The sequence below is a fragment of the Pristis pectinata genome, chromosome 21 (assembly GCF_009764475.1).
Source record: "Pristis pectinata isolate sPriPec2 chromosome 21, sPriPec2.1.pri, whole genome shotgun sequence".
NCBI lineage: Eukaryota > Metazoa > Chordata > Chondrichthyes > Rhinopristiformes > Pristidae > Pristis > Pristis pectinata.
In genome coordinates this window covers 16,691,248-16,714,222 of record NC_067425.1, presented here as the reverse complement: position 1 = coordinate 16,714,222, position 22,975 = coordinate 16,691,248, and the positions used below count along the sequence as shown (strand labels likewise).

At 37.7% G+C, this 22,975-nt stretch overlaps 1 protein-coding gene across 2 annotated transcripts in view; it reads left to right on the top strand.

Annotated features, from left to right (window-relative positions):
- The window catches only part of aatf (apoptosis antagonizing transcription factor), an 85,639-nt gene that overhangs the window by 14,102 nt on the left and 48,562 nt on the right, over positions 1–22,975 (top strand). For both annotated transcript variants that reach the window (XM_052035414.1, XM_052035415.1), the window contains exon 4: positions 1,365–1,502. In XM_052035414.1, the coding sequence (XP_051891374.1) occupies positions 1,365–1,502 (138 nt within the window). The remainder of the gene's footprint in view (positions 1–1,364; positions 1,503–22,975) is intronic.

Sequence of the window (22,975 nt, the reverse complement as noted above, 5' to 3'; positions counted from 1 at the left end):
TTTTCTGTAGCCTCCCATATTGTATTGCTCTGCATGCATTTGCTATATTTTTATTTCACTGAATAATCACCCTAACGCTACCCATAATTAAACTAATGTAATATATACTGTATCTGGTCATTAATGAAAACTATGAAACATTATTATTACAAGCTTGAAAAATGCTATAAAATATGTATGGGAAAATTTGCGTAAAGTCAGATTTTTGTGAGTCAGGTTATTCGTAACCTGGGGAGCCCCTGTATTTGCATATTAACCTTCAGCAAATCACTTGCAAAGAATACTTGGTCCCTCTAAGCACTAACTCTTTTTAATGCAAGATTCAGTTTTAACTACATTCTGCCCAGATTGAGAGAAGGAAGAGATGATGGTATATTAAAATCACTGAACACAACTGAATGAGTACACGTGAATGAAACTGGACTTGGTCTTGGCTGCTTTTGTTTTTATTATTAAAAAAACTAAGTAAAATTCTTCTATTGCTGTTTGCTAAGATTTAAATCTTGCTTTCACTAGTTTAGAAATATCTGGATGATTTGAAGGTCCACATAAATTCCCCAGCCTTCCACACAGACTTTGAAATTAAGTTAGTATTGCATTCTATTCACAGTTTTTTTTACATGTACTGTATCTTTCCACTGATAAATGCTGATTTTTTTTTTCTAAAAGCCATTTTCACAAAATAGTTTTTACTTCTTGGGTAATTGTAATCCGATGAGCTCTTTTGTTCTCCAACATTTTCCTGCCCCTCGTATAGAACTAACTGATGTTTGTTAGGATTCAATATTTGCTGACAGTTCTTTAATGCCTTGCCTGTTAATATACGAGCCTGGACAGTGTACTTGGGAGGATATTCTACTATAGGGTCAATTTTGCCCTTTTGAGGGAAATCAACATATTTACACCTTTTTAGAGGAGATCAAAGGATATAAGTTGGGTGTTACACCAGCTTCACCATCCGATAATAGTCTTTGGTGCAGAGCTCACTGCTGATGATTGGACTGGACTTAGTTGGAATGGGGATTTTCTTCCTGGTAACATAATTGGGTGCCTTTCTTTGTTATGCTGATACCCTCTGATTTAGCTTGAGAAACTCTGTGGAATCTGAAACGTAAGATATTTGGAAGTTTATGAGATACCTTTATAGAGGTATTTCAAATTTTAATGAGCAACATCATAATAACCCGATTGTATGTTTTAACTTGCAATTGATAGAACTACCTGATGTGTTGTACTTCAATTGCAATTGATTGCATTTCTACCAACCCAAAGCACTCCCCTACCCCAACCCAGTAATTGCTTAAATATTGACGTGACTCTGATAGTGGAAGCAACTAAAATAATTTGCCTCCTCTCTTTTAAAGCTTTGTGGGATCAACTACTTGAAGGAAGAATCCTACTACAAAAAGCTCTTGTGACCGCTAATACTCTTCCACAGCCAGATTCTATGCCTTCTTTCAAAAAGGAAGGTGGACCAGAATTTGCAACTGCTTTGAAGGACAGTAAGTTGTGTTTAATTGTTTGTTTTATGTTGTAATCATGTATTTGGCAACTTCAGGATGCAGATACCCATTATTAGTTGTGGGTATTTACTAAAGTGCTGTGGTAATTGTTTGATACTCCAACATGTTTCATAATGGAAAAAGTATATCCAGGTTGGAAAACTCTGAAATGCTAGAACATTTCTTTCCCCTATTTTATTTACCATTGATTCATGAAACATTATGTTCTTGAGTTTTGCAGCATTACATCTTTTTATCAAGTGCGAACTCTTTGATTTATCGTTTCTGATTTCTAGTTTAAAATCATACTTTATAATATTGCACCTGTTCTCCTTGTGTAACTCAAGTCATTAGCAGAGGATCCAAAATCTAAATCTATTAGCATCCAGCGGAAAACCAGCTTAAGGTGCATCAAACAGACAAAATGAAGGAAAGTGCTTTGCACTCTTAGCAAGTGATCTAGAAATTCTAAGGATATATAATTGTGGGCTGAAGGGCCCGTACTGTGCTGTACTGTTCTATATAAGAAAATCTAATTTTAAGTAGTTACAATTAAAATAGTGGCATTAATTAATTTGTATCATATGCAACAAATTTTGTAAATAAAATCTCGTAATAAAGCTTTAGTCCATCTATCAAATCAGTAGAGTAGCCAATATCATTCTGTTCTTTAAAAGGTTCATTTTATATAAATCACGTTACCTTCAGGTGATGGTAAAATAAACACATTTTTCTTTTATTTCAGACATGCAAATTTCTTTTGATTTAGCACTTCAGCCAGGGTCAACTAAAGCAAAGCAGTGCTTTTAATTTTGAGTGCTACCATATATGGGATTGGCTAAATGCAAAAATAGGACTTTAGTAATTTGGCATTTTGATTGATGTATACATTGTGTTGAATGAAGGTGATTGGAAGGGTCAAACTGCATAATAATTATTTCACCTTGTTTGCAAAATGCATGTTGTTAACTTATTTAATGAGTTACATTACAAGCTGTGGAAAGTGCCATGTTTCATTACCAGCCAGGAATGCAATATCATTACAGAGGTATTGCAGAATAAACAGTTGGTGCTCTGACTCGTCAAATTAGTCAGCTGTGTCCAATAATAAAAACAGCATGCACTGCAACTGAAGCTGTATTGTGAGGTAAACTATTGTTGTATAATTGTCAGCTTAGTGACTAAATTGCCAAATGGTGATATGAAAAACCATTTCTGTAACAATATCATTTGACGTGTTATGAACAGGCCTATTTTACACCTGGGGCCTCCTTTAATGCTTTTCTATACATCTTTGTGACTCATTCTTCAAATTGCATTTCACGACTTAAACTGGTTTCCTACTTGTATGCAATCCAAGTTTATTCAGAATGGACCTGATAAATCCAAAAATGTTTCAATCATGTGATTAGGGTTTGCAATTAAATTGGCATGAGTGCATTGCACAGTATTACTTTGGAGGAGCTTTACAAATAGAGGCACATTCAGTTGCATTTCAGAATCCAGAGATGTCTCTGACTACTGTAAATTCACCCAGAGCATTGTGTTAACAAAATTCTAGATTCACAAGCAGAAATCAAAAGGGGTTGACACTTGAATTTGAAGGAATCGTACTTTGTCTGCATTCACACTACGTGTAATATCGGAAATTGTTAATTATCCCATGATTCTGGCTGTAATTTGATTTCAGCATCTGCAAGTACAACATAGTGTATTCTGTGTACCTTTTATATAGAGGTGTGCATCAAAGGAACTTTGCTTATGCGGTTGGATGGTTGCACAAAGCTCTTCAATCTACGTGGGTTTTATTAAAATGTGAGAGAGAGCACATGGGAATTACTTTTTTAAAACATAAGCAAGCTATGGACCAAGTTATGCTAACCTTGGCACCTATGTCTGCTTGAAACCCTGGCATCTACCTGTGCTTGGAAGGACACCACCGAGTCCTCGCAAGGCTACATTTGCACAACCTCGTCCTGGAATCTATCAGCAATGGTGTTGTGTTGCAGAGTTTTATCTTACATCAGATCTCTCAGCTTTTTGAATGTCTGTTGTTTAGAGACATTTTGAAGAAACATTATAAATATTGAAGCAAATATTTTAAAAAAGTTAGAATGTTTAAATAGTTCAGTGAAAAATTGCAAATAGAAATAATTTTAATAACATGATTTTGCTTTCCCTTTTTAAAAAAAAATGTAGCTTCACTTCACTTCCTCTAAATCTGTGCTCCATAAAGTCAAAGTTGAGTTTATTGTCATATGCACAAATACATGTATGCACAGGTGCAATGAAAAGTTTAGTTGCAGCAGCATCACAGGCACACAGCATCATATAAGCAGCATTCAGAAGTAAAATTTGTGCATAATTTATCTTTTTCAAGAAAGAACACAGGAAAAAAAACAAAGTTCATTTCAGTGCAAAGAGATCGAAGTGGTCATAGTGTTGCTGAACTGTAGTGATTAGGGTTTTGCTGGTTGGTTCAAGAACCGATTAGTTGAAAGGAAGCAGCTTTTCTTGAACCTGGTGGTGTGGAACTTCAGGCTTCTGTACCTCCTGCCTGATGATAGCTGCGAAAAGATGGTATGGCCCGGATGGTGGGGATCTTTGATGATGGATGTTGCTTTCTTGAAGCAGCGGCTCCTATAGATACTACTAATGGGTGGGGAGGGATGTGCCTGTGATGTGTGGGGCTGAGTTCACTACTCTCCGCAGCTTTTTATGTTTCTGTGCATTTGAAATGCTGTACCAGACCATGATGCAACCAGTCAGGATACTTCCAACAGTACATCTGTAGAAGTTTGTTAGAGTGTTTGGTGATATACTGAACCTCCTTAACCTTCTAAGAAATTAAGATGGTTACTTTTTAAAAAAGAAATGTTATGTGAGTTTCTGCTTTCACCACACCTCCAGCCAGTGTCCAGACCCCAACCAACCTTTGGATAAAAAGGTTTTCCTCAACTCCACTCCAGCCTTTTAACCAATTGCCTCAAATTATTAACCCCTCCTGTAAAGGGAAGTAGGCTCTGTTTTTCCTCTGTCTCAACCTAGTGTAATTCTGCACACCTCAATTAAAACTCTGTTCCCAAATAAAATGAGCCCCGCCTAGGCAGTCTTGCCTTGTATGTAACATTCTAATGCCTAGGAAATATCCTGATAAACCTCCTCTGCACCTTTTTATATCTGGGCTGATAAAGGAAAATGTGCCTTTATAATCTTTCCTCGGTATTCTGTTAGGGATATATGGAGATGCACGCCAAGGACCCTGTAGATTGAAACGCTTTGCAGTATTCACCCACTTTTATTTCTGTGCATTTCCTTGCCTTTTATAAAAAGAGTTTTTTTTTATCCATGCATATAATTAAATTTAGGTGAAGGCAGCAGCTGATTATGGGCAGAACAGAAAAAGGATTTACTTTGTGAAATGGACTGAATTTGATAAACTATTATGTCTGAATCTGGTGGTGTAGATCCAAGCGTAGTCTTGGCCCATTATTCTGGATCATTCTTTAATCAAAATCAAGAGTACTAAATATAACCTTAATGAAAAGAGGTCAAATTTTGAGGAAATTGTTTGTATGATGCTGTATACAAGTTATCACAGTCAGATTCTAAATCATTTTATCACAGAAAGTGGATGTGTAAAATCTGTTATTGCCCTGCCTCCCTCCCCAAAAATATAGTTTTGCTCTTAGACCATCACTTGAATGTTTTCATCTCTCAGCTAAAAAGTAATTTAATTAAGTTGGTTCTTTAAGGCTGGTGTAGCAACCAGCTCCAGGGACACTGGTTTGATCCTGACCTTGTGCGCTGTCCTTCTGTGGAGTTTGTACATTCTCCCTATGACTCCGTGGGTTTCTGTCAAGGGCTCGGTTTTCCTCCACATTCCAAAGATGTGCTGGTAGGTCAATTGGCTACTATAAGTTCCCCACTGATGTATGGAGCTTTCTTGGGCATGTGAGAGAGAATATGTTGCAGGGCCACAGACAAGTGAGGCAGAATAGGAGCACTGGGATTGTCCTGCTGGCAAATGGCTTAGACCGAATGGACAGAATGGCTTCCTTCTTTCTCATAGTAAGTTTAAAAAAAAGTGCTCAATTTTACTGCAGTTGCCAACTGTGATTTACTACCATTATTCAATGTTATTGTTAAAATGGGGCTGAATTCTTGTGAAAGTAAAACTGGAGTTTGTTCAGCCCTGCGATCAAGGAATCCTGTTAGTTGCTGCTTGTTAATGCCTAGTTCATGCTCCCTGAAAGTGCTGCTCCAGAGACAGTATTCCAAGCCACATTTCTGATATCATCACACAGTAGCAAATTATACATACGATACAATCAGATGGTGGGGTATAGCTCACTATATTTATTAGATGTATTTTGTGTCACGATTGTCAATTGTGCATGTACAATCTCCAGTTTTTCTTGACTACTGGACTCGAGAACAATGTTTTTAATGCAGTGTCCCAAGGTATAGTTTGCATTGTAAGCAAACCATCAGTAAGTAAGCATTTGATTTCTGCTAGTGGTATGGTACTGTGATCCTTGAAAGACAATATTGACATCCCTTTTGGTGCATTTGATGATCTGAATTTGCACACTCATCAATAGGGTCCTTGATATTCTTTTCTACTATGTTTATTAACTCATAGAAAGTGTGTAAATGTTACTGACATTTAATTGAAAACTACTGAATTTGGATTCTGGTAATATATCTACATCCTTAGTGAAAGTACAATCTTTAATGGTCTTAATTTGTTCATTTAAATAGTTGTTTAATTCATGATTAATTTATAGCTGTAAAATTTATTCTTGGATTAGATTCTATCCAGATGTAGAATGTCAATGGAGGAGTATTACACGGCCATATTTTTGTACAACAGCAAAAAAAAGTCTGTGTCTTATTTCTCTTTATCTGAATTGCTTTCACACAGGATTTACTTGCTTAATCTATAGAAAAATAGTGGTTTACTGGTTAAAAATTGTTTATTTAGAAATAAAGATCATGCTTCTTTCTTTCATCAGCTCAGGCAATAATGCATAATATGGGGGAACAAGCCAGTGAATTTACACACAGACAGTGATAAGGAAAATAGCCCGATTCACTTATCTTAGTGATGTTGCTGTGAGATAAATGTTTGAACCATTAGAACTCCTTTGCTCTTCAAATAGTGTCATGTGTTTTTTATTTTGTTCTTTCTGGGTAGTTGACTGGCCCTATATGGTAAGGTGGCGGCAGATGGACTATAATGTGGGAAGAAAAATTGAGATTCATTTTGTTAAAATGCATCAATTTCTCACTATTTAGAAAATAATAAATGTTATTTAGAGGCATCTTGGTATGCTGTTTCTTTAAACACAGAGTGTTAACATCCAGGTACAGTGGACATTTAGGAAGAGTAGTGGTATTTTGGCATTCATTGGAATATGTTAATAAAGAATTATGGCTGCAATTATGTAAGGCTTAGAAGCTGCTAAACCTGTGTGGTGTTCTAGTCTCCGCATATAAACAAGAATATACTTGCCTCGGAAGTGATAGTGTCTTGATTTGGTAGACTTATTTCTAGGATGAGGTGACTCTCGTATGAGTAGAATTGGTCAATACATATTGGAGTTTAGAGGAATGAGAATTGTAGTCATTGAGATGTGCAATATTCTGAGGAGGATTGATAGGATAATTGGTGAGAAGTAGTTTCCTCCGGATGGAGTCTAGGACTTGGGAACCTTTTGAGGCTAAAAGTTTCTTTGCTTGGCAGCTTCTGACTCTTTGGAGTTTGCTACCACAGGGAGTAGTGATGTTGTTTCAGTACAATTTGGAACAAACATTGAGGTGGATAGATTTCTGGACAATAAGAGAATCCAGAGATGTGGGAATTGGGCAGGAAAGTGGACTCTACATAGGGGTTCAGGCATGATTCTGGTGAATGGTGAAGCAGGCTATAGGGCCACATCAATGGTTTTCTTTGAAAAATGACTTGGGCAGAATGGTACATCCCCAGTACTACTTAGGAACATCAGCCAACATTAGGACTTGAGTGATGCCTCAGGCAAGTGTAAGCTTCTAAGCAAAGTCTGAAACCCAGATTTTGTTTTTTGGTTCACTTTTTTGTTTCTTTGAAAGTAGTTCATTATTTGTTCAATGTCAGTGCAACAAGGTGCCACTCAAGTGACATTTTAATTTGCACCAGCGCTCAAATGAGGTCAGCCAATTGGAAGGGAAAAAAAAACTTTCTGCCTTTGGTTACATTAATTTTGTGCTAATGAGTTGTTTAGTTTGACCCTTCAGACCGAAACTATAGTTGTTTTAACAAAAAAGCTTAATTTTAAAATTGCCTGCTTTGGTTTTTGCATTTGCCAGCAAATCAGATGCTGCAATTGGGTAAGTTTTCTTTGTTTAAACTCTAAAATCAATCTGTACAAATCACCACATGTTATTATCTTCACTTAATTTACAGTTTAACATTTTTCAGTAAACCTCGCCAAGAGTTGATGCTAACATGAAATTAAGTACACTTGATTGCTCCTTTGGTACAAAATTCTTGTAATTAAAATTACAAAATTATAGCCTCTGCTTACTAATCCAGGAATTTAACTACCTTGTGTTTTGAATTCAATAAAATAATAGAAGAATATAAAGATAAGTAAAGTTTACAAAATTAGACCCAGGATTTGGCCAGTCACTCCCGTGTGCTTTCTCCACTATTCAGTGTGATCGTGGCTGATCCTTTACCTCAGCACTACTTTGCTGCACAAACCTCGTATTCCTTGATTTCCATGATATATGTAAAATTATCAATATTTGTCTTGAATAAACTGAGCAACTGAGCTTCCACAGCCATCTCTTCCCTGGATGGGTGACCCCTTACTTTGAGACTATGGCCTCCGATTCTGGATGGCTTGACCAGGGAAAACATCAACTCTTCATCAAGTCTGTCAAGCCCCTTAAGAATTTCGTACATTTCGATAAGATCAATATCAAGAAATACATTATTTCTAATTGTGTTTAGATGGGGATTTCTGTGATTGACAATGAAAAGCACAGTATTTGTCCTAGCCTGCACTCCAGCTGAATCAAAATTAAAATACTTTAGTATTCATAATACTATGCAAAAAAAAAAGGACTGACAACTGCTGGATTGACAGCACTTGGTGTGCTGAGCAATGAAAATTTAAATAGTTTGGGGAATGTTGTATGCTTAGATCAGGATTTCTGTATATTGGTGAATGGATGTTGAGGTGGAACATTGGAATCCTATGATTGGATCAGAATTGTGCTTAGATCAGGTATACATTTATACAGAGTCAACTGTAATAGGTTAATGCTCCTTCAGCAAACTTTATAAACATAATTATGGTATTTGATGATGCTGCAGAAAAAATTTTAAACCTGAATATACAACTGTTTAGAGTGGTTCTAAGAGGATTACATAGTTAAAATATGAAAATTAATCATTTTCTGGGTTTCCCATGATAGCCCATTGCTGTTTTAAAAAAAACAGTCCCCAATCTATAAGTACCTGATGGTTCTCTGGTCGCCCATTTTGGGAAATGTGTGCATGGATTTTTGATGAGTATGTTATGATCATAACCCTCCCCGACCCGCCCAAACATAGACCCTGCCTGTACTCCGTACTTGGACTCCTGTGCAAAAAAAAAAGTCTGTTTGATCATGGTACTGTATGGTATGTGAACTTGAATTTCTTTTGCATCTTTTCACACACTAAGCACATTCCAAAGCATTTTATAACCAATTAAGTACATTTTCTTTGAAGTGTATTCCTGGTTGCAATCTGTGAAGGTTTTCATTGCAAGTGAAGCCGTACCTATGATTAAGTTAGAGCCTTAAGAATAAAATTTGGGAGGATGTTTTCTTCACAATGAAAAATAAAATGTTGTAGTTTGCAAACCAGGAAAGAATTAACAAAGCAGGTGTTTTGAAATCACACTGTGTATTAAAATTTCCCAGTGGCTAATTGGGAAAAATAAACCACTCAGTGCAGCAGTTTTGATTATAATCTGGATTAGTTTTCTAATGTCATATTCAAATTGCAGCTGCTTTGGTGTTTTAAGCATATTGCATAATCTGCATCTAATTTGGAGGTTGCATGTAGATCAACATTATTACCTTTCTGATTTGGGATCTCCCTCAGTTTTGCACTTTCTATGATCTGAATATTTGCTTCTATTTATAGTTTGTTCCTTTCCTACTTTTGAAGGAGTCTCATGATGTTGTCACTTCATGATATGGGTTTTTATTTCAGCAGCAGACAAGGTGGTTATTAATAAGTTATATTCTTATTCTTTGAACCTTTGTATTGTGTCCCCTCTGGCTGGCATCCAAAGATATTCTGCCAATGAAAAGCTGCTTCCAAGAAAGATTGGAAATATCCACCTAAAATCTTTGTTATTGTGTATAGTGAGAAATTATTTTGCAGCAGGGACATGTGTCATTTGTGTACGTTGTATTTAAATTACATCTTAGTTTGTCTTATTTTGGATACTATTTTCTGTCCTTTCTGGTGATTTTTTTTTCAAATCCATGAAAATTAAATCGTACATTGCACACTCACTTGAAACGTAGTGATTATTCATCCCTCAGTTTTAGTGATTCCAAATTTGATTTATAAACAAAAATCTAACATTTTCCAGCCCTGTTCCAAAGCAGTAGGCAATAAATATCTAAGCAGAAGTGAATACTTGCATAATTTGCGATTTGAATTAGTATTTTGAATTGTAGCTGTATCGTGTAGAGCAAGTGCTGCACTAGTAGTGGTGTTCCATTTTTTTCTCATGAGAAAGGACTTCATCAATCACTCACTTGCTTCTACATGCATGAATTATTGTGAATTTTCTATATTGTAAAAGAACCAATGTTGTGTACTTCTTGGTATACGTGTAGGTAAAATTTTACAAATTACATTAATTGATTATGAGAATTGGTGATGCAGGGAGTTGGGGATAAAAGATTTCAGTCTGCTGTCTGCAACCATTTCATGGCAAGTCTTGATTCTTAATGTAGACTATTGGTTTTCAAAATGTTGTCCACAGAGAGGTTTAAAATGATTCACATACTCGTGTTTCTATCTGGGGCCAGGCATACTGCATATTTAGAGTGCAGTGTCACACATTCTGCTTTCTGTACTTTAATAGTTTTTGCGTATTATTACAATTACATGACTAATATTAAAGGAAATACCACAACAAGTGTTTTATTCTGGGTTGATGGCACTTTATTTTGTAAGTTATAATGAAAAAGCATCACTAACTCATAGTGTGATTGAAACAGTTTTAAAGGCAAAAATATCTTAAGTTAACATGAATTTCATAGAAAATGTGTTGTAACCCATTTCTAGACTCTGTTAAGTAACTGGCTGACCTCTGAGCTTTCACTCAATCATGGGGGGAAAATGAGGGGTATAATAATACATCAATTGGAAGAATAAAGCCCGATTTAGCGCGCAGAGAGAATAAGTTGTGTTTGCTCAATTTACTAGATTTCTTTTGAGGAGAATAAGATCTAGAGGTTGAATTTCAGGACAAAAGCTATCTCACAAACAAGATGGGACAGAACTTTCTGACATTCAGATTGCCCATGTTCACTTCTGACCTGCGAGATACAGTGGCATGCAAAAGTTTGGGCACCCCTGGTCAAAATTTCTGTTGCTGTGAATAGCTAAGCGAGTAAAAGATGACGATTTCCAAAAGGCATAAATTTAAAGATGACACATTTCTTTAATATTTTAGGCAAGATTACTTTTTTATTTCCATCTTTTACAGTTTCAAAATAACAAAAAAGGAAAAGGGCCCAAAGCAAAAGTTTGGGCACCCTGCATGGTCAGTACTTAGTAACAACCCCTTTGGCAAGTATCACAGCTTGTAAACGCTTTTCGCCCATTCTTCCTTGCAAAAGGCTTCTAGTTCTGTGAGGTTCTTGAGCCGTCTTGCATGCACTGCTCTTTTGAGGTCTATCCACAGATTTTCGATGATGTTTAAGTCAGGGGACTGTCAGGGCCATGGCAAAACCTTCAGCTTGTGCCTCTTGAGGTAGTCCATTGTGGATTTTGAGGTGTGTTTAGGATAGTTATCCTGTTGTAGAAGCCATCCTCTTTTCATCTTCAGCTTTTTTACAGCCGGTGTGATGTTTGCTTCCAGAATTTGCTAGTATTTAACTGAATTAATTCTTCCCTCTACCAGTGAAATGTTCCCCATGCCACTGGCTGCAACACAAGACCAAGCATGATTGATCCATCCCCGTGCTTAACAGTTGGAGAGGTGTTCTTTTCATCGGAAATCTGCACCCTTTTTTCTCCAAACTTTCCTGCATCCTGACCACAAAATTCAGCGTCAGAAGTTTGCAAAGGAACATCTAAACATCTGATGAAGTTAAAATAGAACTTTTTGGCTGCAATGAGCAAAGGTACGTTTAGAGAAAAAAGGGTGCAGATTTCTGATGAAAAGAATAGCTCTCCAACTGTTAAGCACGGGGGTGGATCGATCGTGCTTGGGCTTGTGTTGCAGCCAGTGGCACGGGGAACATTTCACTGGTAGAGGGAAGAATGCATTCAATTAAATACCAGCAAATTCTGGAAGCAAACATCACACTGTCTGTAAACAAAAAAATGCTGAAGGTGAAAAGAGGATGGCTTCTACAACAGGATAACTATCCTAAACATACCTCAAAATCCACAATGGACTACCTCAAGAGGCACAAGCTGAAGGTTTTGCCATGGCCCTCACAGTCCCCCAACCTAAAAATCATTGGAAATCTGTGGATAGACCTCAAAAGAGCAGTGCATGCAAGACGGCCCAAGAACCTCACAGAACTAGAAGCCTTTTGCAAGGAAGAATGGGCGAAAATCCCCCAAAGAAGAATTGAAAGACTCTTAGCTGGCTACAGAAAGCGTTTACAAGCTGTGATACTTGCCAAAGGGGTTGTTACTAAGTACTGACCATGCAGGGTGCCCAAACTTTTGCTTCAAGCCCTTTTTTTGTTATTTTGAAACTGTAAAAGATGGAAATAAAAAAGTAATCTTGCTTAAAATATTAAAGAAATGAGTCATCTTTAACTTTATGCCTTTTGGAAATCAGGTCATCTTTTACTCGCCTAGCTATTCACAGTAACAGAAATTTTGACCAGAGGTGCCCAAACTTCTGCACGCCACTGTATGTGCATGTACCCTAAGTTGCTGATATTGACCCCCAACATACAGAAGCATTCAAACTTACAAATCAATGAAACAATTAAATCTTTAGTTATTTAAAAATAAATTCATTTTAAACAATTATACAAAGAATAAAAATACATTCAAATAAATTCAATTGAAAAAAATGTTGATTTCTCAACAGTTTTTCTTCTCTCAGCTGTACCTCCAGATTGAAGTGAATGGACTGGCAGTTCCTGCACCTAGTGTAATGTGACAAAGGTTTAGTGAGCAAGGTCCTAGCTGGAAAATTGCAGTATGTTTGCTCTCCACTGCTGAAGTCTAGCATCTGAAATCCTTAACCAACAGCAGCTAGCAATTTGGGATTCTGGTGTTCATGGAGGAATCTTGAACTTTGCTGCACTTGTGCAGAGAAATGCTGACAGTTCAATGTAGAACAGTCTTCATTTCCCTGCAAGTTCTGATCCATGTGATTCATAAGGTCGACTCCTATTGGACAAATGGATAATATTAGGCTAAATTCGAGTGTGATAAAATAATGGACAATGAAGGCTTGCGGTGTATGGGAAGATATCAAAGTGAAAACCAGATGTTCACAGATTGCCTGTTTATGGGGCCTGATGTTTATGATTTCTGTAAATGTCATGCATAATGGTTTATTGTTCAAGATATCAAATTCTGTGGATGACATTTGATATAGCAAGTGATTCCAATCAATGTTTGATACACTAAAAAAAAGACACCTGGATTGGCTCCATTGATAGGCTGAACAAAAGCAAATGGGACTCACCCAAGGCAAATGTAAAATCACGTGATACAAAGTTCTTTTCTGCACAACACAGAATTGAACCTCGGGATCCAGATTAAAATTAGGAATGTTACTGGAAAATATAACCGCTACCAGCTTCTTTTTGGAGGAAATTAAATGAATTGTAGAGCCGAAGAATTAGTGTGACAACCAAAGTAGAAAGCCATAAGAGGAGATAGGAGGCAACAGGAATATCCCCAAAGTAAGAAATCTCACTGAAAGATTTAATTGAAGGATATTTTGTTTAAAACACTATAAAAATACTAGTGCCTCCCACTGGATTATATCATGTTTACTTTGAACTGACATGGCACTGCTTATTGCTTCAGCATCATTTCAAAACTTTCTCCTAAAAGGATAGGTTGGAAGAAAAGTATTTTGTTTTAATTTTGTCCCTTGCAATAATATTGTTGTGTGAACCATAGAACAATACAGGCCCTTCGGCCCACCATGTTGTGCCGACCTTTAAAACACATCTAAGACTATCTAACCCCTTCCTCCCACATATCCCCCTATTTTAAATTCCTCCATATGCTTATCTAACAATCTCTTGAACTTGACCAACGTATCTGCCTCCACCACCACCCCAGGCAGCGCATTCCATGCACCAACCACTCTCTGGGTGAAAAACCTCCCTCTGATATCTTCCTTGAACTTCCCACCCATTACTTTAAAGACATGCCCTCTTGTACTGAGTATTGGTGCCCTGGGAAAGAGGTGCTGGCTGTCTACTCTATCTATTCCTCTTAATATTTGTATACCTCTATTATATCTCCCCTCATCCTCCTTCTCTCCAAAGAGTAAAGCCCCAGCTCCCTTAGTCTCTCCTCATAATCCATACTCTCCAATCCAGGCAGCATCCTGCTGCCTGGATTGGAGAGTTTACCATCCTGGTATGGTAAATCTTCTCTGCACCCTTTCCAACGCTTCCACATCCTTCCTATAATGAGGCGACCTATAATGGTATTCCTATACTGGTACTTCCTATAATGGTACTTGAAAAATGAACAGTGGATAGAGTTCCTGGGTGCTGACAGTAGTTACGTATGTAATAAATAATAGTCTTAGGTATCAGCTTCCCAAAGCTCAAAAGCTTGACAGCTTGCAATGTAAAAATTGCCACATGAAACATGGCCACAGTGCTAGAACATGGACCAATACACTAAGTGCTGGAGGAACTCAGCAGGTCAGGCAGCATCTATCGAGGGAAATAAACATCAACTGTTTATTTCCTTCCATAGATGCTGCCTGACCTGCTGAGTTCCTTCAGCACTTATTGTGTATTGCTTCAGATTCCAGCATCTGCAGAATTTCTTGCATTTCTGTAGAACATAGACCAGCTGTGGATCTGTAATCCAGCATGAATCAGTGTCGTTGAGTGGGGAAAGGAATATTATGTAAAATTCAACTTGCTTGAAGAAAGATAATGATTTGTCTGTGCCTGACATGGTTTAAGTTGCTTTTCCAATCCATTTTAGTTAAATGATAACAATGTGCAAGCTCCAAAGTGGGGATATAATGAAGGGGAAGAGGAATTGATTTTAAAATTGATGGGGTAGGGAAGCAGCTATGTGTTTCTTCATGTAAAGTTCTATTGGTACACTGATTGTGAGGTTATTTTCAAATAAAGGAATCTTGCAGAGGTTGCGTCTTTCGAACCTTCCGTTCATTTGTCACCCAATGGATCTGCTTCGTATCTACAATAATTAATTAGGCTGTGCTTCTGGATAAAGTTAGGGTCATTATTTATGTATGGTGCGTGTATTCTTTGTTTTATCAATTATAAATGGATAAGATTTTCAACAATTCTAATTAAAAAGAGATGTTAAATTTCCTTGTAAATCTAACCTTTCACTTCAAAGAATGTAAGGTATTACATTTACTACAGTGTAAGGCAATATGACCTGCTGTATGTACAATGGCTTTACATTGTAGGAATAATCTACCAACTGCCTTTACAAAGTGACTGCATTACCTTGATTTTCTTCCTATTTACATTTCCTTGGGTGGCAAATTGCATGCCATCTTGCCACATTCACTGCTATACTCCAAAGTCTACCTCCTTGGAGCACGTGCTCCAAAATATTTAATTTTTATTTAGTATTAAGAGGGTCAAAGTTCAAACTTTGAAAATTACTATTCTAAATCTAAATATTAGTATGGATCAGTGGTGCAAACACTCCTCTGAGATATGGGTATTAATCTAGCCAAGTGCACTGATAATGTAGAACTTTCGCATTACAGCACTGGAGCAGTCTTTATTAGATTAGATGTCAAGTTGAGATTCTGTCTATCTTCCTGTTCAGGCAGGTTTTACTGTGCACTGTAGCAAGTTTCCCCCAATGACCTACCCAATATGTAATTTTCATCCAATCTAATTCAAGTAGGTCATCTGGTCGCCAAACTTGTGAAGCAAAGTTTTGTTCATGGCTGTCTAGTTTCCTCTCCTTGTTTTATCAAGGCTGTAGTTGATAAATGCTGTTACTGTATTTTCCACTTAATTTACCTTCCTTGCCTTCTTTCTCCCCCATGTCCTCCCTTTGTTCCACATCTTCATCCCACAGGCATCTTCATTCATTGATATCATTCCTCATTCGTCAGATTCCTTTAGTTGAAATGTGGCTACATTTTGCCGTGTCCAGTCCATTTGTAATGGAATTGTGAATCATTTACATAAGACATAAGAGAAGGTAGCAGGACTTGGCCATTTAGCCCTCTGAGACCGCTCCACCATGCATCAACATGATGACTGATCTATCTTATCAACATTTTCCTGCACTATTACCATGAGCCTTGATATCCTTAACATCAAGGAATCTATCAATCTGTTTTAAATCAACTCAGTGATTGACCCTCCACGGCCCTCTGGAATAGAGAATTCCAAAAATTCACTATCCTCTACATGAACAAATTTCTCTTTATCTCGGTCCTTAACTGGTCTAACCCTTATTCCGAGGCAATAGCCCCAAGTTCTGGACTCCGGCCAGGAGAGACATTCTCTCCTCGTCGAGCCTTATAAGAATTTTGTAAGTTTTGATGAAATCTTCACTCATTCTTCTGAACTCCATGGAATACAGGCCTAGTCAACTTAACTGCTCCTCAAACAGTAAACTCACTATAACTGGAAATGGTCCAGTGGGTCCTCATTGCACTCTTCTGGTAAACATGTTTTACTTTTGGTAAAGAGACCAGAATTATACATATTCTTTCCTAAGCCCTCTATAATTGCAATAAGACATCTTTGCTCCTGTACTCAAATATTGTTTCATAATAAAGGCCAACATACCACTTCCCTGCCTAAATGCTTGTTACACCCTTAAGTTGACTTTCATCGACTTGTGTGCAAGGACACCTATATCCCTTTGAGCATCAACATTACTCAGTGTCTCACTGTTTCAAAAAAAAAGACTTTTCTGTTTTATGTACCAGAGTTAGAACTTCACAACTTTTCACATGTGATTGCACTTGCTCATTCAGCCTTCTGTTTTCCCTTAAAGCTTCTAAACATGCTTGTCATTTTTCGCAATCCCACCTGGTTTTGTATAACAGCAAACTTGGAAGTATTTTCATTTTGGTCTCCTCAGCCAAATCATTGCCGTAGATACCAATCCCTGCAGTATTCCAAGGCTGGCATAGTGATGCAGTAGGCAGTGCTGCTGCCTCACAGCTCCAGTAACCTGGGGTTTTGATCCTGACCTTTGGTAATGTGTGTGAGTTTGTATGTTCTCCCTATGACTGGGTGAGTATCCCCCCAGTCGCTTTGATTTCCTCCCACCATACCAAAAAGGTGCTTGTTGTGAAGTTAATTGCTGTAAAATATCACTAGTGTAGGTGGGTGGTAGTAGAATCAGCAAGGAGTTGATGGGTATCTGAGGACAATAGGTTGCAGGGAAGTACGTGAGGAATGGGATTGTTCTTTGAGCCAGCATAGACTTGATAGGCTGAATGACCTCCTATGTCATAAGGAAAACAAAGAAAAATACACGAGAAATGCCCCACTAACCACAGCCTGCATGCCTGAGAAAGGTCCATGTATTCCTACTCTTTCATGTAGATAATCAATTCTCAGTCTAAGTCAGTATAGTACCTCAGTTCTGTAAGCTCTGACCTTGTTGACCAACTTGTGTGTGGAACTTATCAAAAATATTTTGAAAATTCAAACACCCACATCTACGAGTTTTCCCTTGCCTGTTCTACCAGTTACGTCCTCCAAAATTTTCCTTTCATAAATCCATGATAACTCTGCTCAATCCTGTTATTCTTTTCATTTTGACCTGTTGCATGCCCTGAATTTTGTCAATTTTATTTTTCAGGTTTTTCCAAAGATATAGTTTTTAAGATAGGTTTAATCAACCTTTGAAGCTTTCATCCCTGATCTGTTCTTGGACTTCAAATAAAGTTACCAAATTGCTTAGGTTGGTAATGCTGCCTCAAAAAAAAATTTGGTGACAGACTGTGTTTGTGCATCAACAGCTCTTAATTTTGTATGGAAAAAGTTCTATTCAGATTAAGGTTTCAAGGTTTGATGACAGTTTCTGCACCTACAAAATTCTTACAGAAGTTGGCAGTTCTGGCTGGTACACAAATTAAAGCTTCAATGTTGGGCATTTCCTCTCCTATAATCTTGCCATTGCAATCTTTCTTACTGCTCTCTTAACACTGGTTACTGCAGCTCCTGACTTTCCTCTTCTAAACTCTCAATATGATTTGTAGGATTTTGTCTGTAACTGTAACACTTCATTCTGCATTCACAAGATCACAAGACAAGGGAGCAGAAGCAGGCCATTCGGCCCATCGAGTCTGCTCCAAGGAAAGGGAAATAGAAATGAGAAATGGGGAATGGGGGAAGAAAAAAAAACTATTCTAATCCCAATTTCCAGCCTTATCCCCATATCCCTTGATATCCTGATTATTTAGATATCTATCTATCTCCTCCTTGAACGCCCCCACTGATCTGGCCTCCACTGCTGTACGTGGCAAGGAGTTCCACAAATTCACCACCCTCTGGCTAAAGAAATTTTTCCTCATCTCTGTTTTGAAACTGTACCCTCTAATTCTAAGATTGTGCCCTCTGGTCCTGGACTCACCCACCAAGGGAAACAGCCTAGCCACATTTACTCTGTCCTTTCCTATCAATATTTTAAATGTCGCTATGAGGTCCCCTCTCATTCTTCTGTACTCCAGCGAGTACAGTCCAAGAGCTGACAAACGCTCCTCATACGTAAGCCCTTTCATTCCTGGAATCATCCTCGTAAATCTCCTCTGAACCCTGTTATTGTTTTCCCTTGTACTACCTCAATGCACCATTGTAATGAAATGATCTGTATGGATGGCATGCAAAACAAAGCTTTTCATTGTACCTCGGTACATGTAACCAATTCCAATTCCTGAATCCTCACTGTCAGCAACAGTATCTACTTGCACTCTCCTGGGCCAACCTAGATCAGTTTGTTGAGAAACCCCCATGGGAGCAGAGTATTTTACATTTAGTATTGTGCAGTGAGGAAAGGTTAATTAATAATCTGGTAGCTTGGGGGGCCTTTAGGGAAGAGTGACCATAATAACATTTTACGTTAAGACTGAAAGTGAATTAGTTCAATCTGAAACTAAGGTTTTAAATCTAAACAAAGCAATTAACAAAGATATGAGTATTGGCTGGTTATGATAGATTTGGAAACTACTTTAACAGGTAAGGTGGTAAAGATTGACTAATTCTTGAAGAATTAATACATATTTAATAATAAATGTATTCTTTTTAAGGCAGGTGAACTGGAGGTTTGGTAACATTTAAGAATGTAGTGAAAAACAAGGATTTGATAAAAATGAAATAAATACTTTGTGTCCATCTTCACGGAAGAAATCCCAGCATACCAACTGGAAATAATGGAGAACAAGAAGTATAGAGTGAATGTGTTTTTTTTAAAAAAAAACAAAAGAAAGTATTATTAAAGTAGTTTCGGACAAATTAATGGGACCAAAAGCCAACAAATCTCTTGGACCTAATGATCCACTTCCCATGGCTTTGAAGAGCTGACTATGGAGACAATGAAGCATTGGTTTTCTTCTTTCAAGATTCCATGGTCTTTAGCATAGTCCCCTTAAGATGGGAAGCAAATGTGCTGGGCCTTCAGCTGTTCACAATCTACACCACTGATTTGAATGAGGAGCAGAAGTGTTATACATCCAAGTATGCTGCTGGTACAAAGCTGGGTGGAAGTGCGGGTTGTGAGGAGGGTGCAGAAAGGCTTCAGGAGGACATAGACTAAGTGAATAGGTGAGAATATGGTAGATGGAATATAAAGTGGAAAATGAGTGTTTATCCATTTTGCTGGAAAGAATAGAAAAGGAAAGTACTTTTTAAATGGTAAGAGATCAAAGTTTTAGTTTTTAGAGGGGTAGGGTGTCCTTGTACATAGTCATAGGGAGATACAGGATGGAAAGGGGCCTTTGTCCCACTGAGTCCATGCTGACCATCTACCATCCATTTACACTAATGCCACACTAATCCCTTTTTTCCCCCACATTCTCATTAACAGATCCCAGATTCTACCACATCACACCAGGGGTAATTTGCAGTGGGCAATTAACTTGTCAACCTGCACGTCCTTGGAGGTGGGAGGAAACTGGAGCACGTGGGGGAAACGCTGAAAGTTGACATGCAGGTATAGAAAGCAATTAGGAGAGTAATCAGTATGTAGCCCTTTAATGCAAGAAGTTTTGAGTATAGGACTAAAGTTGTCATGTTCCAATTATATACTGCTCAGTTGAGACTGCATGTGGAATATTGTGTACAGGTCTGGTTTCCCTGTTTTACGGAAGGATGTCACTGTGATAAAGAGAGTGCAGTGAAGTTAATCAGGTCGATGCAGAGTGTAGTTTTTCATATGAGGTGAAGTTAGAGAATTTGGACTTTGAGCATTGTTTAGAAGAATAATACAGGGTAACTGTAGGAATGATGATTCCTCTGACCTGGTGTATCCAAAAGCAGGGATTATGGTCTCAAAGTAAGGGATTGGTAATCCAGAACTGAGATGAGAAGAATTTCTTCACGTAGAGTAGGGAATCTTCAGAATTCTCTATCCAAGTGGGTTATGGAGGCTTACTTGATGAGTATATTCAGAGCAGTGATAGATTTTGGGGGACATAAGGATACGTGGTTAATATAGGAAAGTCACGCTGAAGTAAAATAGAATGACAGAGCAGGCACCAAGGAGTGGAATGGACTACTTCTGTTTTTGCTTCATGTTCATATGCTCCTATGTATGGAAAAAAAAGTGCAGGCGTACTGTATATAATGAGCTCTTGACAAGGACCAAATAAAAGAGGAATGTTAAGTGTATTCAGACTCTTTATGATGTTTGCATTGCATGATGTCGAAGACATAAATGATGTTCCAAAACCCCTCTATTTTGCTTTGCGACTGTTATCGGAAATAATACAAAGAGTATTACAGAAATGAACAAGTAAGAAATTAAAAGTTACTGCTAATTTTCCTGAACATTTTCATCAATGTATACCCATTGGTTAGCAAACTAATTGTCTTTAATCTTTTAAAATCAAAATTCAGAATATGTTACATAAATATTAATCTAAGCCTATATTTTGTGCATATATAATGTGTAGTATCTGTATTTGTAAGCTTTACTGCTTATAACAGCTCATTTAAATGGTTGATTACCTGCTAATAAAGGATTTTTGCTGACTATATATTGGCATTCAAATTAAGTTTGATAAGGTATTAAACACGTGTAAGGTTGGGCTGAATTAATACTTTCAACTCTTCTGTCAGTCAGATTGAACAGTCTAAATTCATCAGAGCTTCTTTCTGTCAAAATTATAATTCTGTAGGGTATTACAGGATAAACTGAAAAGTAGCACTAGTGGGTTTTAAGATTATGGAATAATGCTAATTCAGCAGCAGAGCAGTTCATATGTTATTCTTTGTTAAGGAACTTTGCAGAACCTTAATGTTGAAGCTTATTGTCATTCCGTGTTGATAATCTTCGACTGGTTTAATAATTTTTCCTCATGCCTGGATAGTCTGCAAGTTGCACAATAATCACTCAGGCAGCTTTGTAATCAATGCCCACAGTAATAGGATTCCTCTGGCCACTGGCAATTAATAAATTTGTGTCTTTTTAAAACACTAGCAAGTTGGCCTGAAATACGAGTGACTAGCTTCTCATTTGCATATTTATTGCAGTGGAAAAATTCACAAGGAATGATTGATGTGGAGCCTGCCTTTTGAATTCCAAACAGCACATTATTATGAAATGAAAAATGCTGGTGTACAGTTGATTAAAGTTGAAGACGGCAGGATCGGTGTTTTTTAGATTGTAGGAGAATTAAAGGCATACTTTAATGGATGTTGACAAGAAATGAACTAACAAAAGCAAAGCAAAGGATTTGGTTGAAAAGATTTAATCAAATGTATTCTTGGGATTAATTGCAGGGGACGACTAGAGAAAGCAGCAGGCTTGTGGATTTGAATGAAAACCATTGTTCTCGGGTCACAGATGTGGGTTTCCTGTCATATTGAGCGATAGACTTGCTATCCTAAGAGTGATGGTGGACGAAGCACTTTTTTTTTTTGAAAGTCATTCCTCCTCTGCTTAATAAGTAACACTCATTATTTTCATAACTAGAAAGAATTTGAAACTGATCCAAAAAGGCTAGGATATATGAAAGGCATTACCCAAATATTTTGGTTTTTTTCCCCCTCAGCCAAATTCACTATATCTATTTCATTTTTGAGACGTGGACATCACACGAAATGCCAGCATTAATTGCCTATCCCCAATTGCCCTGGAAGAGTTTGTGATGAGCTGCCTTCTTCGTTCACTACAGTCCGTGTGATGAAGGTACTCAGAGTGCTGTGGTAGGGTATTCCAGGACTTTGACCTAATGGCAATGAAGGAAGCCTGAGGATTCCAATCAGGATAATGTGTGCCTAGAAGGAGAACTTTCTGGTTGTAGAGGATGTGGGTATGAGAGTTGCTGTCAGAACTTCAGGGCATCATTAGCGTATACCTTGTAGGTATTGTACGTTGAAGCAGGGAAGGGAGTGAGTTTTGGATGAGGTCCCAAACAAGGGGAGAGCTTTGACCTGGCTGAATCATACCTGACTCCCTGATGCAAGTCCTGACAAGGCTCTGACGTGACCCTGAACCACCACACCACACTTCTCTCCCCCACAACCCACCTACCACGAGCCCTTTCTTCCTTCTACCCTTTGTAACTATCTCACTTCCCAGATTTAGTTGCAAATTCCTACGTGCTCCTGCTGTGGATTAGCAAACAAAGAAAATTGTGTAAGGGCTATTCAGTAGTATCAAAACTTTAAGCTTGGGGTGCAAATTTATTTTTCTGCAATGTACTCATGATCGAAAGAGTCATTGTGACAGTGCTTTAGCCTGACTGCCCTGGAGCAAGTGAATTTCTCTGTGTTTTATTTTGGAATGAATCAAATTGGCAGAAGACTGACTTCTTTCATACATGCGCAGCAGATGG